General features: G+C 41.8%; 1 protein-coding gene across 7 annotated transcripts in view; it reads left to right on the plus strand.

Moving 5' to 3' along the window:
- EXOC6 (exocyst complex component 6) overlaps positions 1-14,630 on the plus strand; it is a 92,245-nt gene extending 77,615 nt beyond the window's left edge. For 4 of the 7 annotated variants that reach the window (XM_051620001.1, XM_051620003.1, XM_051620004.1 and 1 more), the window contains 3 exons: positions 12,440-12,552; positions 13,010-13,021; positions 13,500-14,630. In XM_051620001.1, coding sequence (XP_051475961.1) covers positions 12,440-12,552; positions 13,010-13,021; positions 13,500-13,632 — 258 coding nt within the window. In that variant the 3' untranslated portion in view covers positions 13,633-14,630. The remainder of the gene's footprint in view (positions 1-12,439; positions 12,553-13,009; positions 13,022-13,499) is intronic. The other 3 variants (XM_051620002.1, XM_051620005.1, XM_051620006.1) reach the window with 1 other exon arrangement.
- The last annotated feature ends 568 nt before the right edge of the window (positions 14,631-15,198 follow it).

Consider the following 15,198-nt stretch of genomic DNA (forward strand, 5'->3'; position numbering starts at 1 on the left):
TCTCAGAAGCCTTTGTTAAATCAGGTTATCTGGAGAAGAAAAAGAAAAACAAAAACAAGTACCAGGATTTTATACAGGCTGTAGTATTTGCTGAAAGGTTTTTAGAGTTATTTGATATAAATGTGCAAGTAAACATCTTGTATTAGCTGAAGTGAACATTGTCTGGGTAAGAATAGAAAACTTGTGTCTGGTGATTTTGGCTTTGCCTTTAACTTGTCTGTATTTACATTCCTGAGCTACTGATTGTGGAATTCCTTGTCCAGTGGTTCCCAGGTCTAGTATAGCTTTCCCTAAGGGATGTAACTTCATCTGCTATGAAGAGTGGTTATGCAGGCATACCCTGAATACTCTACTTTGGAAGAAGTAACTATCTGTTTACAGCAAACTCCTAAGCACATCTGTAAGTGTTTGAGTTGTAGGGGTTGCATTGGATTTTTGTTTCTGGATGCAAGCAAAATTATGCAGGTTTCTGGCCTATTATATTTTATATTTCAGTGGCTTCCCACACACTCTAACTTAGCACCCAGGATCAGCTGAGGTACTTTACAGTTGCTATCTTTGTATCTGCTTCCTGAAAAGGCTTTTCAGAGAGATGTCCTGTATATAAAATGCTGAGGCTTTGATGGCCACCCAGGAGAAGAATCTGGACCACTGAGACTCTGTGATTTTACTAAATTTAGATTTTCAACTTTGTGAGAGTGCACAAATCCTAAAATTAAAAGCCCCAAAAGTTATAGATTAGAAAAATAATTGGGCTGTTGTGTGGAAACAAACTGTTTTCCCCTACCAGCTGTAGAGCCCTGGGCTACCTCAGTGGAGGTGATGTGTTTCATAGTGCACACTAGAGATCACTGACCTCTATGGAGGCCAAATGTTGCAGAATCAGGAGTTGCTCACAAACCTTATAAGCAGGATGTATATACTCCTGGAAGCCTCAGTCTCTCCAACAGTGTCATTTCAGTATTTTTCTCAGATGCAATTTACTCTGGTGTTTTGTTGAAAGTCAGAACATGACAAGGAATAACTGGAAAGCTACGAAAAGGAAATACCCTGTTCTACCACTGAATTCCTAATTCCCAGTGGCCAGGTTGGTGGCTTCCTGGGTCAGTTCTGTGAGCCATAGCTTCACAGAAAGAGCTGTTCATCACCTCTTGTGCGAGCACAAGGCTGACGCTATGGAGCTGTGCCATTTTTACTTGTCTTCCTGTAGGCATCGGTTTATGTTTTCACACCAAGGCTCTGTATCTAAAACTCCTCCCTTCAATTCTAAAAGTAATCAGTCAGAAATTTAAACTTGGAGTTGTAATTATACTTGGGCAGACCACTGTGGATGTTTAGTTCCAGGAGCCTGACTTTATGTGCATTAATACAAGGACAGTTTGGATTAATTAGTTCAAAACAGCATTTATCAGATAATTACTTTTTGTGATATGGTATATATACTGACTCCTGGTGAGACTGCAGGCATCTAGAGTTATTCACATGGATATTGTTAAATATTAAATATGTCAGATGGGACAAGAGTGTTCAATTCCAGAACATACTATGGAAGATAAAGTGAGTTTGTTTTGTGTTTAAATTTTATTCCAGTTACACCAAGTTAGATGATTTTTAACAAGTCCTACCTTCTCAAAACCAGTTAATTTTAACAGTAGATCTGAAAATGTTTGAATACACCTTTTTAGTGAAACACCTCAAAAGGATTTTTACTGGAAGAATTTAAACAAATTATACAGTTTTAAGTCCCTTGAAATGTATTTTAAGGTACTGTGTCAACATCGTGTGCCATCTATGGCATTATTTTATAGACAAGCAAATAGTCAAAAGCAAGTCTGTTATAAAGCTCGTGCATTTGAAAAAAAATGCTTATAGAAGATTTAGGTTTACATAAATAAAACTCTAAAAAGTATCTCTTCAGTTAATGGTGTTTTGTTTTTTTTTTAAATTTAACTCTGTAAGTGCCACTTGCAAATATCTGTTTAAAAAGGAGAAAATCAGAAGCCAAATTAAAATGACACTTGAAGTCTAATTCTGGTATATTAATAATTTTTAAAATTTAAATATTATTTTCAAAGTCTTGTGCAGGTCAGAGGTGGGTGTTCTGTTTTGGGGGCCGCATTTGTCACCCCTGCGTGCTGTGTATACGCCTGTGTCTGATGGTCAAACAAAAAAAAAAAAGATGAATGACCTGAGCATTGCATAATACATAATTTTGAATCCACACAAATTTTACCATTGACATAGTTTTATGCTTTGTCTAAAAGGACTTTTTGTACAGGCTAACGGGCTTGACAGGAGCAATTTGGCCCAAGCCCGTGCCCTCTGGAGCCTGACTGTCTGCCAGGCTCCTGCTTTTCAAACTCTTCCCTGTTTCTAGGCTCAAAGGACGGTTATTTTGCTACTAGTCCTGCTTACTCTTTAATGATGATGATGAAGAACACACTTCATAATAAATATTTGCACTATAATTAAATGAATTTTCTTTGAATATATATTACTTCTTGCTCTGTTGTGTATTGCATAGGACCTAGCTGCTTATATTTGCCTCAGTGGCTGTTTTTCAGTTACTTTCTTCAGAAGTTACATCTTGGGCTGCTTGAAGTTTTAATGGGATTTGTAAAATTACATTGTGTCAGCAAGCGTTATATTTTTTAGGCAGGCCTAAGAACAAAACATGTATTTGGATTTACTTGTGGATGTAACAAGGCCAGGCATCTCTTAGAGTATACCTCAGGATCGAGGTTTTAGGAAAGAATTCTGCCCTTTGGAAGAATGTAAGTTATAAAGATTTATTTGAATACAAATAAGTTTGTTTTTTTTGTAGTGTAACAGCAATTCTCAGTTGTTCAGTGGTCATAACCTCTGAGTCTTTACACCTAAAAATATGTAAAATATGTATCCCTGCATTCAAGATAGTGACACATATGGTTTTCACTTACAAATTTGGATCAGATAAAAGTTTTTAAATATAAAACTGTTTAATTCTTGTCAACATTTAAACGTCCCAAATTTAGGCACAGTTTCTAAACGCGTAGTGCTTTTAAACAAAACAAAACCCAGCACGTTTTAATGCAGTGGCTTAAAACTGAAAGACACTGACTTTTTAACACAAACTATCCTTTGAAAATCCAGGGCTCAGTTTTCAAAGCATTGCCTAGGAATTTAGCCTGCGACCCCCATTGACACTAATGGGAATTGCATAGCTAAGTCCCCATAACATCACTTTGAAAATGCATTTGTTATACCAATCCAGAAAAAGGGTAGCATAAACTATAGGGAGGCACTCACAGATCAAGGGATCAATTTACACTTCGAAATACAAGACCAATGTGTGTTATTCCAGTTATGTGATCGGTAGGGGGGATTTAAAAATTCACCACATTCACAAAATAAGTCACCAGGAGTAAATAAAACAAAATATTTTGGCAAGTGGCAGGCAGACTTGCTAACCAGGCTAACAAGATATTTGTCAGCAGTAAAGAACACCAACTGATTAAGTGATAATTGCATTTGGCTGGTGCAGTGTTATTCTACAGTTAGCAAACTGTCTTTATTCTTTCTAAGCTGAACTAAGATACCTATATTTTAATTGTTCTTCCTTTGTGACTAGGAAATGTTTAGAGTGAACAAGACTTGTCTTTGTCCAGTTCTTATTTTGGTCCTTCATATTTTAGTTCCAATCTAATAAGTGCTTTCCTGGTGTGTTTGCTGTAATAAACAGGGAGATAAAGTTTGGTGAACTAATAGAAATGGGTTTTTGTTAATTCATTGGAAATAAGTGCATACATGTGTAACATATATTAATGTGTACTAGTGCATGGGTTGTCCTTGTGGAGCTGTGTTATTGCTGTGCCTGTGAGCTCCAGTTGTGGACCAGGGCCCTATTATGCTGGGCAGAGTATAAATACTTGTTTTAACAAAAAGAAGAGAGTGTTCCCTCAAAGTTCACAAAGCAATGAAATCATAGCTCCACTGAAAGGTTAATGTTATGACAGCAATTATGAAACAACTATGATTGTGCTTGACAGGCTTCCTCTGCAGTCATTAAACCTGTTTGTTCTTCTGAATAAAAGGTGTGTATGTAGGTATAGTGTGAGCTCCTCGTGGTGAGGAATGTTGAGAATTGGGATGTTTGTGAGAGGCTTTGGTGAGTATACTGTGTTTAAAATATAAAAAGCCCCCTTCATCTTTGGAGCTTTTATGTTCCAGATCCCAATACTCATAACAATAATTGAAATATTAGCATATTTGCTATTCTTTCATCTTAATTAATTAAATTACACATAGCTAAAAACAGTCACAGGGCTTATTTTTCTAGTTAAAAAGCTGATCAGAAAAAATTGCAATGTTGTTTCTGTGTTCTCTCCTAAAAAAAAAATTAATTAAGATTGGGCATAGCTTGCAGTTGTATATGCCTGCCACCGTTCATTTCCCAGAGGAGTTCACCAGTATTCTAGGCTTTGGGGTTTTTTTAATTGAAGAGGTCAAAATCCATTATATCTAAATTTCAAAGAATTTACCAATTAGCTGTAGTCCGTGATGCCCAGCAGGTGGCTTTTATGCTATTAAAGGGAGATTGTTTGCATCTCTGATCAAAGCAAAAAGAAAACAAAGGAAAATATAGAATATTTTGCTGTACACAGTGCAAACCACATGTTGTGTAAATTATAGGTGAAAACAGTGTGTGAGAGACTGTTCCGTTGCACCATGTCAAGAAAAAATTCTGTTTTCACACTGATCCTCATGAGGATTTTAATGGTAATGTCTAAATCTGTTTAGATTACTGATTAGCTGAGAAGATTAGACAGCTTGCTATTTCCTAAAACAAAGATTTTAGCATTTTCTTATTTAAAAGTAAAAGTTAAAATGCACAATTAAGTAGATTAATGAATTTTCTAGAAGTAAAATTAGAAAAAACTGAGCATGCTGGAATGTCACAAGATGCAAAAGAGTTCCAATTCGCACTTTTCAATGAATCTAAACTTTCCTGATTTTTACCTACTTAAAAGAATGTTTGTGACCTTTTGACCCTGTTGTTATCCCTTGCTCAGAAAGGCCTTTATTCTGTAAGGCTTAGGTATAAAAAAATAAAAAGAGCGTTAATGGCATAACAGTCCTTTCTGATCACCCTGTGTAAGATGTTTATGCAAAGTGTCAATAGAAGCAATTGGCCTAACAGTGTGACAACCTGCTTTGCTTGGAAATGGGCTAATCTCCTGTTTGGGTTATCCAGAGGTCAGGTAAGGATTTCTTTTTTTGCACTCCCGTAGCGCGTGGGTACGTAACCTGAAAACACTACGGGGCAGAAATCAGAAGCAACTGAGCCCAAGAATGCCACAAAGGTGGTTTGTTTGGGGTTTTTTTGCTTTTTTGCTTTTTTTAAAATTAAGTCTCGCCCATTTTGCTTTTCCTGATTTTTTATTTTTTTTTCTCTGAGTTCTAGTTTTCCAATTCCTGGTCCCATCCCAGAGAGTCTACTTGGGCATATGACACATAACAATGACAGGGACTCTACCAATATCATTATCTGCTGCTTCACTTTGGTGGGGTTTTTTTGTTTGTTTGTCTTTTTTTGTTGTTGTTGTTGGTTTGGTTTTTTATGGGGGTTTTGTTTTTGTTGTTTTTTCCAGACAGGCATCATCCCACTTTTTTTTGAAGTTCACGTGGAAACCTACTTTAAATCTGAGGTTTTGAGGCTGCCCCTGTTGCCCTGTCACAGCAGGCTGGAACTCAATAAGCGCTCAGGCAAGCATAGCAGGCCAGGCAATGGGCCTTGGCGGCTGCACGCTGTGAACTCCTGCCTCACTGAATCAGCTTCTGTGTGTTTTTATAACTGCCTGGTTTCTTCCCTGTTAATTATGCCCCAAGGCTGTGGAAAGACAGCATTTATCTGTTTCAACAGACTAAGCAGCAAGTGTTCTGACATGTTTATCAGGCAAATTGTACCTGACAAAAGGTAATTACGCATACAATCAAGTGCAGACGTAACTGGGTGATTAGGGGTTAATAAACTGTTTAGCATAAGAAATATTCAGCTTGTGAGCAAGGAGAGTGGGCCAGAAGGACATAACTGACAGTGATATCTTAAAATAATTACTTTTCTTTTGATGGAATATTTGACGTTACAGAAAGGTAAGCAGGATATTAAGTGTGCAACTCCTCATTTTTATATCCAGTCCTGAATCACAGGTGCCTATTGTACAACCAAAGCTATTTGCTGGCACTCTTACTACTCCAGAAGAGGTAACAGTGCCATTCCAACTTGTACTAAGCTACTTTGATCGTTTACAATTAGGATTTGCAATTTAATTTATTATCGTTCTATGATTTTTGTAGAATAACAAACACAACTGGTGTTGTCTAATGGACACTGCCCCCATTTCCTTCTGCAAAGCTCTCATCTCCTGTCTCTGCTCTGTTGACTCTGTGCATAGCTAGTTCCCAAAGCTGCATTATCTTCCAAGATTATTCCTGACAGTTGCCCAAAAGTAAAAAGGAAAGGGCATCTGTATGATATTTGAGGATGTGACAAGAGCCCCAAACAGCATTGAAAGGGCTGGATGGTCAATTCCAGCAGTTCCCAGTGCACAAAATTCTCACATAATTACAACATGGCCTAAATACAGCGCTACAGCTGAGCTACTTTAGGTAATACAAGACAAAGCTTTACTGAGCAACGATTACCAGTAATTTCTATCCAAACATGGCCATATCTCCTAGATACTGGGAAAAAGCAAGAGTACTAGCATTGAAGAATAGGTGCGAGTACCCTATCTGAAACCAGAAGTTTGTCCCTACAATTTAAGAACTTTTTTCCCCTGTACCATCAATATTGTCATATTTTGTGTTAACCAAACCCATTAGCTATGAAGGTCTTAAAGAAGGGCTTCTTTTAACCAAAAAATAATTTGGTATATTTTTCAAATAAAATTGTTGTGTTTAAAATAAGTCTTCTATTTTATACATCCATATAATGTCAGAGAGTCAGTAGTGCAACCTTTTATTTAAGTTTATATAATAATCTTTTTTCCAAATGGTGTTTATGTCGAGCAGAGAGAACTAGTGTTAGACATAATAAAAGGCGTGTAGAAAATACAGACATGAACAATCAGAAAATCAAAGTATTGTAAAGTGTCATTCAAAATGCAAGTGCAGATTTCTGTAGTGTTAGAAGTATATATCTGATTTACAGTTTGGTGCTTTGAGAAGGCAGTGCTGTTTGATATAGTGAGAGGAACGTGCTCCTCTCTGATATCGAGTCCTAATCGTTCTAAGATGTTGGAGAAAGGTTCCCCTTCTGTCACACCTTTAGAAGAGGCAATTCCTCGAAGAAAGGCAGAAATACCCTATCTAATTTTTAAGTGTAAGTTGACGGTCTATGGGACACACTCTCTGGTGTACTAGAAACGGTAAAGCCTGTTCCCTTTTTTTTTTTTTTCTCTAGTGGCTCACTAGAGTACACACATTTCTCTGAAAACTATTCCTAGTCAGAAGGGCTTCTCTTGCTCCTAGGGAAGCATATTCTGCTTAATTATGAAATTCTCAGGTATAGCATTGTCTGCCTTAGCTTATTTTTCATGGTTGTTATGGGATTAAGAGACTACAACGGCGCCATTGTTCTTGGAGAGCAAGAGTATGTACATCTAATTTATTATGTGCTTCAGAGTGTTTCAGCTGTATGATAAGCTGGTTCTGACAGAGCACCCTCGGGTGGCTCCTTGGGTGGGGCGGGGCAGCTAACAGCTAATGATCTGCACTGCTGCCACAGTCTTTAAGAGTAGTGGCAGAGATTGCCTTTCTTTCCCGTTTGAAGTATTTCCCATACTGCAAAAAATTCTTTTGCATGTGCATAGTAAACTTTTTTCCTTCCTAGTATTTTTTCCTTCCTAGTAATTTCAAGGCAAACTATGCACATTCTAACCTTGAAGTTGCAGCCAGCAGCACCAGTGTGATGTGCCAGACTCTGTGGATCTTGATTGATTTTTGAAGCAGGAAAATATTTACTGCTGGGACCTACTCTGTGTATATATTTCTCTTACTACAGTGCATGTCAGTGTGGACCATTCCTTGCTAGGCAATACCTCTCATTTTCAGTTATTGTCTCACTAATGGCAACAGTTTTAGTGGATAAAATAGCACTTGGAAAATGTTGCTTTAATTTAGCCTTTAATAGGTTGATTCTAGTTGCCACAGTAAGAACTATTGTCACAGAGCCAGCAAATTCTCTTGTACTTCATCCTTCACAACTGAGAAGCTGTGGGGCAAGCTCATCTGAACTTAAATCCCCTAAATATTTTGTTTGGTATGTGGGGTTTTGTTTGGTTTTCTGGCTTTGTTTTTTTTTTGAGGGGTTGTTTTTTTTGGATTTTTCTTGTGTGGTTTTTGTTTTTGGGTTTGTTTGTTTTCTTTTTAAATTGTAGCTGATTCTTTTTCTGGCAAAATTAATGCTTTTATGATTAGACTTGCCCTTGATACAGTTTTTCTTTTTGCACATGATAGCAATCACAGTTTTTAAAATTGCAGAGATTTACGACCTTTTTTTATTTCAGCAGAACTTAACATATCCCATGTACTACATCACTGTAGTATGAGTCACATCAGCATGTCAAGCCAAATCCACAAAGTATTTCCATTATATCTTTACCTTGAGTACCGTGTAGCATTACCAAAGGCTATTCCCTCTCCTTGTGGTTTTGCACACACCTAGTCCCAGTCACTTTATAAAATCATTTTAATACGCATCTATTGTGAATGAAAGTACAGCAAAATTATAGAGAAAAAAATGGTTTGGTTTTTTTCTCCTCTGTTGAAGAGTTGGCCAAGTTTTAATGATTAATTTTGTTTACCCATCTGTTTGCATGATTTAAAAAACAGACTTCTTGCTTTTTCATGTTTGTCTCTTATTTTCAGTAAACTTCATGTATAAATTTCAAGATAACTTTATCCTTTGCTAAAATGAATATCATCTACCAGTGGGTTAGGGAGACCAGTGCTTCATTGTCAGTTTTGTTTTTCCAGTAGTATGTTCAAATCACATTAAGAAGCCCATTTTTAAATGGATGCGCTGTCTTCCAGTTCATATGCCTGTGGCCAAGGCAGTACCACTTTAATAGAGGTATTTCTGTATGAGGAAGAGGAATTAAAGTGCTTGATTTAAGAAAGGCACACATTTCTGTAGCAGAAAGCTGTGTAAATCAGAAAAGAACAGAGTAGCAGAAGTTGAAGTGGACTGTAGGGTCAGTATCTCAGCAGCATGGCTGCAGGAGTGAAGGTGAATTCAGAGTTGTGCTCGAGGCAAGCTTTGTGGGGGTGGATTGGAGTTATTTCCCATACACATGGGATCATCCTGGGACCAGCAGCTCCTTTCTGCTAGACTGTCCTTGCTGCCGTTGGCTGCTTGCCAGCCTGGTCCCCTAACAAAGTGTCTGCATTGACTGAACATCTGCCAAATGCCAAGTCAGATGCAGGTGATATGAATGGCCAGGACACAGATCCAAAGAGCTGCACCCCAGGCAGCTCTTGCCCACCCACAGTGTACAGTAGGTGCTGTCAAAGCCCATTACGTACAGCCATGTGCCACAGCACAGACCTGCAGCTGTGAGGAGGACAGAGCACACAATGCATAGCTGTGCACAGCAGCCCACTCTACAGCAGTGACTGCAGCTCCATCACATCTACTCCAGCAGGAGGGCACGTTTGTCACACTGTGGCCCCAGAACACGTGCAGAAGGAGAGAAGGGAGCTATGATTGAGTGACGTGTCATTTGATTGCATGTCCCTAGTCCTTTGTGTTACCTGCCACATGTAATGATAGCCGCTTCAACTTAGGAGACTTATTAGCATGAGGCTGGTTATGTGCAGCTCTTTGATCAAGTGTGGAGCAGGGAAGAGGCTCTGGGTACATTCCACTTGCTGATAGTGTCTCTTGGCATTCACTCTTCCAAGCCAGGACTGCCTTGGACTGCACAGAATATGCTTCATGTTCTCTTGGGACATTGTTTTATCTCATGTTGAAAAGGAGCAGACTCTGTGATCTGTTCAGAGCCCTGCATGCCCACCTGTGTTTGATCAGGTGACAAATGAGTTGTAATCTTCCATCTCAGCCATCAGTGTCACTGAGATGTCCCACAGCCACAAAACAATCAGATGGCTGATTCAAGCATTGCCACTATGGTATGAAAATTGCTCATGCAATATTGGCAGGAAAGTTTCTTTGAACTTGTCAACACTGTAATTGCAACAGCCATCGAAGGGTTTGGGCCACATGTTGCTAATGGGATAGAGGGCTTCAGGGTTGATTAGGACTTACCCAGAATCCTCCATTTCAATGTTACAATGGGGATAAGAAGTTAAAACTTTACCATTGATTTACTGAACACGACTGCTGCAGGAGCATTGGCATGGTCCTTTCTTTCTTAAGGAGGCCATGACAAGTGCCATTGTAATTAGTAGTAATTTATTAATTTGTTCAGTTGCTTCTCTCTGCTGCTCTTTTCATCATGCTGTTTGATATATCATACAGCCTGTGTGAGGGCTGGGCACTAACATCTGCTGCAACACTGATAATAAGAAATTATGAGTAACAAGCATCAGCAACTGAGGCCATGGATTTCATAAATGCCACTAATTGCTGAGTTATCAGAGCCTTCTTCCCAAATTTGTTTGCTAAGTGACTAAAGGCACATTCTCTTTTCTCCAGCTCAGTAGAGTTGACTGTCCACACTGAGAAAGTGCTCTGTGAGAAAGAACTATTTGAATTTGACCTTGACAGCTGTCATGGATATGTAGTCAGTAGAGAATGAAATAGTCTCCTTGCTTTTTATACACATTTTCCCCCAAATGAGATAGTAAAATGTGAAATCTAGATGTGGCTGAGGTTTGTAATGGTCCCTGGAGAACTTCGGAATGTCAGAGCCGTAACTGTATCAGAGGTCTGTTATAAAGGCAGGAAATGTTACTACATATTCATACAATACTAGAATACATATATGGAAGGAGTAATTAAATAGAAAATTATTCAAATTAACAACTTCATTTGAAAGTAATATACGAAAAGGATTAGGAAATGGAAAAATTTGGAGGAAAAAAGCATATAAAATTGAAGCTCTGAAGACTGTATGCCTTTATTCTGTAATTAAGTTGGTGTTACAGTCTGGGGGAGGAGGATTGTGGGAGATCTATGATGTTCTGTCAAACTTAGAAGTTTAAGGCTCTCAGGGGTGCAGTCCTGCTTATGGTGTACCCCAGGAAGTAAGAGGAGTGGGCACCTGCTGCAGCTCTGCCAGTGGGACCAGAGGCAGCTGCTGTTGTGCCCTGGCTGTAACAGCTCTGGTCTGCCTTAATAGAAGCAAATGTTTAAAGTTTAAAGGGTTCTTTATTTAAATAGCAGGTATGACCTGCAGTAGCCTGTTGTGTTTCTTAAAGTGCTTTTGTTACAAAAAATCTGGTTCTATCCCATCTTTCTAGGCATTACTGATGCAACAAGGTCTCCAGGCAAACAGGGGCTCCAGGTGATGCTGCTGACCCAGCTCAGCAGAGCGGTCAGGTCATTGCCAGCTGGGGCAAAGTGTTCCTAATAGTTCCCCACGCTCATTTTAACAGTAGGTTAGGCTAACACAGGGCAGCCTGAGAACAACCCCACGTTAGCCCTCAGCAGCAGGACGAGGAGACAAGGCATCAGACTCGGGGGGAAGCTGTGGCGCCCGCCGGTGACGTCAGTGGGAGCGGGGCCCGCAGGTAGCCGTGGGAAAGGCTGCACCGAGCCGGGCCGCCTGTGCCCTGGCCCCGGGCAGCCTGGGCAGGGAGCACGGCGGTGCCTGGCTCCTACCTGTGATGGCAGAGGGGGAATTAGGCTTTGAGGGCTGCGCGGGTGCTGGCTGCTGGAGGTTAGGCATCGTATCCGCTTGTGAAAGCAGGCTGTTTGCTTGAGCAGCAGCTCTGAGATCGTGAGTCAAAACACCTCCTTCAAAACTGCGGCCAGATGAAGGGCTGTGCTTGGAGGCTTTTTTGTTCCTCCATTTAAGTGTTTTAGGTTTGTTTGGTCCAGGAGTATGCCCAGGGCTTGGGGCTGAGTCATGAGGATCAATCACCGTGGAGAGTGCAGGAGGGGTTGTTTAGGTTGTTTAATTCACTTAATTGAGACTACCTGAACCGCTGGTTTAAAATACTGTGGGCGGCAGCAGACACGAGTATCCCGTTCTTGCTCCCCACGGTAAAGCGAGCCCCCGAAATACCCAAGCATGAAGCCATTAACATCCCCTCCTGGGGCGCACCTGCACAGCCGCCTCCCAGCGCATGGAGGGAGGCGAGAAGGTGTGGAAGAAATGAGCAGGTGAAGGGGCTGTCAGCTCCAAGCGAGGGGCTGCGGCCAGGCCCGGGCCGGGCGGGCGCTTCTCTCCCCGCAGAGCCGCTCCCTCACCCGCCTTTCCCTCTCCCACAGCTCCTGGACCTCTTCATGGTGTGGGACTGGTCCACCTACCTGGCTGACTACGGGCAAGCCACCTCCAAATACCTGCGGGTCAGTCCCAGCACGGCCCTCACGCTCCTGGAAAAGTAAGTAGGGGTGCCGGGGCCGGGAGGACCGGGGGTGCCGGCGCGGGGATGCGAGGGCGGCGGGGCGGGCGCGGACAGGGCCGGGGCGGGGGCCGCGCTCCCTGCCCGGCACCCACGGGGCGGCTGCGGGGCCGGGACCGCGCTCCCGGGAGCGGCCGTAGCCCGGCGGCAAAGCGTGGCTGTCCCGGTGCCGAGAGCCGCGGGCGGCGGCGCAGCCCCGGGAAGCAGCTTGCGGCTGCCCGAGTTGCCGCTTCAGGGAGGGGAAGCGCCTGGGATTTCGCCGTGGTAAAGCCGGTGCGAGCGTCTCGGTAGGTTGGGGAAGGCAGGGAAGGTACGTTGCAGCCCGGCGAGCACCAACCTGCTTTTAAAAATCTGTATCAGAATGTCCTGAAATTTAAAGGCTTTTTCTAACGGTGTTTTCTCTCCTCTCCTGCCTGCGACGATGTGTTTTTTGCAGAGTTCATAGAGGGTACGTATCACCGATACTGTGACAAGGATGTTGTTGCTTGAATATATTGTATGTCCCAAATTTCGTTTTTAAATCCCGTATCAATATACGGGAGATCAGCAGTAACGTTACCAGGTAGTTTGATGGTGAACAAAACGCTCCCGCTTGCTGAGCCTGAACTCACTGTGGAAGCAGATGATACTAAAGGGGTTTGTGTTTTGCTTCTCTCCTAATGCAATTGGTAGGGTCAGTTTCCTGCTGAAGTGGTATTTGCTTAATACTTTGGGGCGATTCATGAAGTAATATTTGTTAAAACGAGTTCCACATTGTGGAAGTTGAATTTAAGAATACATAGATGATAGGTTTTGTAGTATTTCAGTTCTTATTAGCAGAAAGATCAATAGAGGAACAAAAGTAAACCTATTTAAGAAGTTGGATATTTCCTCTTCAAATTATGTCATTAACGTGTCTGTGTTATTTGCTTTTTTTATTTCTCCAGAATGAAAGACTCTAGCAAAAAGAACAACATTTTTGCTCAGTTCAGGAAGAATGACCGTGACAAGCAGAAGCTAATAGAGACTGTAGTAAAGCAACTTAGGAGTTTAGTAAATGGTATGTCCCAGCACACATAGACCTGTTAAATCGACAGTATCTCATAATGCCAAGAGGTATTTCTTAGCCACTACATCTACTAAGCAAACAGTGGTATCAGTTAGAAAATTTGGTTGACTGAATAAAGGAAAAATGTAGTAGATGGCTTGTAAACTTGAGTCTTCAGCAAACAATTATTTGTATGTATTTTTAATGGATTGAATACTATTTTGTATATTGTAAACAAATGGTGAAAAATGAGACTGTACAATAAAAACCACCTCAATCGTATTGTACATGGAACAGCTGAACTGTAAATATGTTATTTAACTATCTGTAGACATGGTGTCCAAAATTTTGCTCCAGGTAGGAATTATTTGAGAAATGATCCCTTAGTTGCTGTTTTCTGGACAAATCCTAATTTAATCATTTTTAAGCACTGAGATACTTGTGTTTCAGATGCTATCATTTTCCTGCATTAAATGTATATTAGCCTTAAAGTGATTGGGCATAATTTTATATACCAGATTTTGTAGTCTCGAGGTATAAAAAAATCCTTCTGATTTTTAGTACCTTTGAAAACTATCTGAGAACTAGACTTGATATTTATTTAGCATTAGGGCTTATAGACTTTGTTCTTCACAAGGGTTTATTCTTGAGGTTGTGAATGTAAATAACCATTTGAGTTCTTTATAATGTGACTTTTTGGTTTGGTTTGGTTTTGTTCCTCAGGGTTACCATTTCTAACTGTGCTTTTGTAAGATCCCGGGTTCTTTTCCCCAGGTTGCAGTAAGGAATAGATTTGCCACTGTTGGTTTTGTGCTGCATCTGTTTGTCAGTATGCGCTTCCTACAAGACCCATCCCAGTGATTAGCATTTGGTCCCACCGCTGATCTCTTTGCACTGTCCCCTCCTGGCTATTTTAGACACAAAGAGAATGTCTAACAAATACAAACCAAATGGAACGTGTAAAAATAATGTACATTTTTCGCTGTATTTTTAAGTTATTGACGGTCTAAATACAGTGATATAAACCTCACCTGTATTCCTGTTTTTATTTCACGCACTGGAATGCACCCCAGAGCTGCTTTCGTGGGGACCTGTATAGGTTCCGGCTCTTTGGTGATTTACCCCCGGGGCAGGCGGGTGAGGGTCCGGACGGTCCCGACGGCGGGGTGCGGGCTGGGGGGCTGCGGCAACACCCCGGCTGTCTCGGGGCCCCGGGGCTGCAGGGGCGACCGGGAAAGGTCGCAGAGCGAGGCTGGGAGGAGCCCGGAACGGGACTCCCTGCCTTCCCCGGACGGCGGGAAGGGCTGGCCCGAGGGGACGCCTCGGGGGTCCAGGCGGGACGCGGGGCAGAGCCCGCCGCGACCCCGCGCCGCGGGGCAGCCGTCCCGCTGCGGAGCTGGCGTAGCCGGGGCGGGGGAGCCCCGAAGAGCCAGGAAGGGGGCGGGAGAGGGACGCCGGGTCCCCAGCCCTGGGGAGAGGGTGGCTGCCCCGGCCGCCCCCGCCCCCCCGGCCGCCATCCCCCGCGCCCCTCAGTCACTATCCCCGGTTCTCCCGCTCCAATCACCGCACTTGGCCGCGCTGCTTAAATATGCAGTGGA

This window comes from Apus apus, chromosome 4, assembly GCF_020740795.1.
Source record: "Apus apus isolate bApuApu2 chromosome 4, bApuApu2.pri.cur, whole genome shotgun sequence".
Taxonomy (NCBI): Eukaryota; Metazoa; Chordata; class Aves; order Apodiformes; family Apodidae; genus Apus; species Apus apus.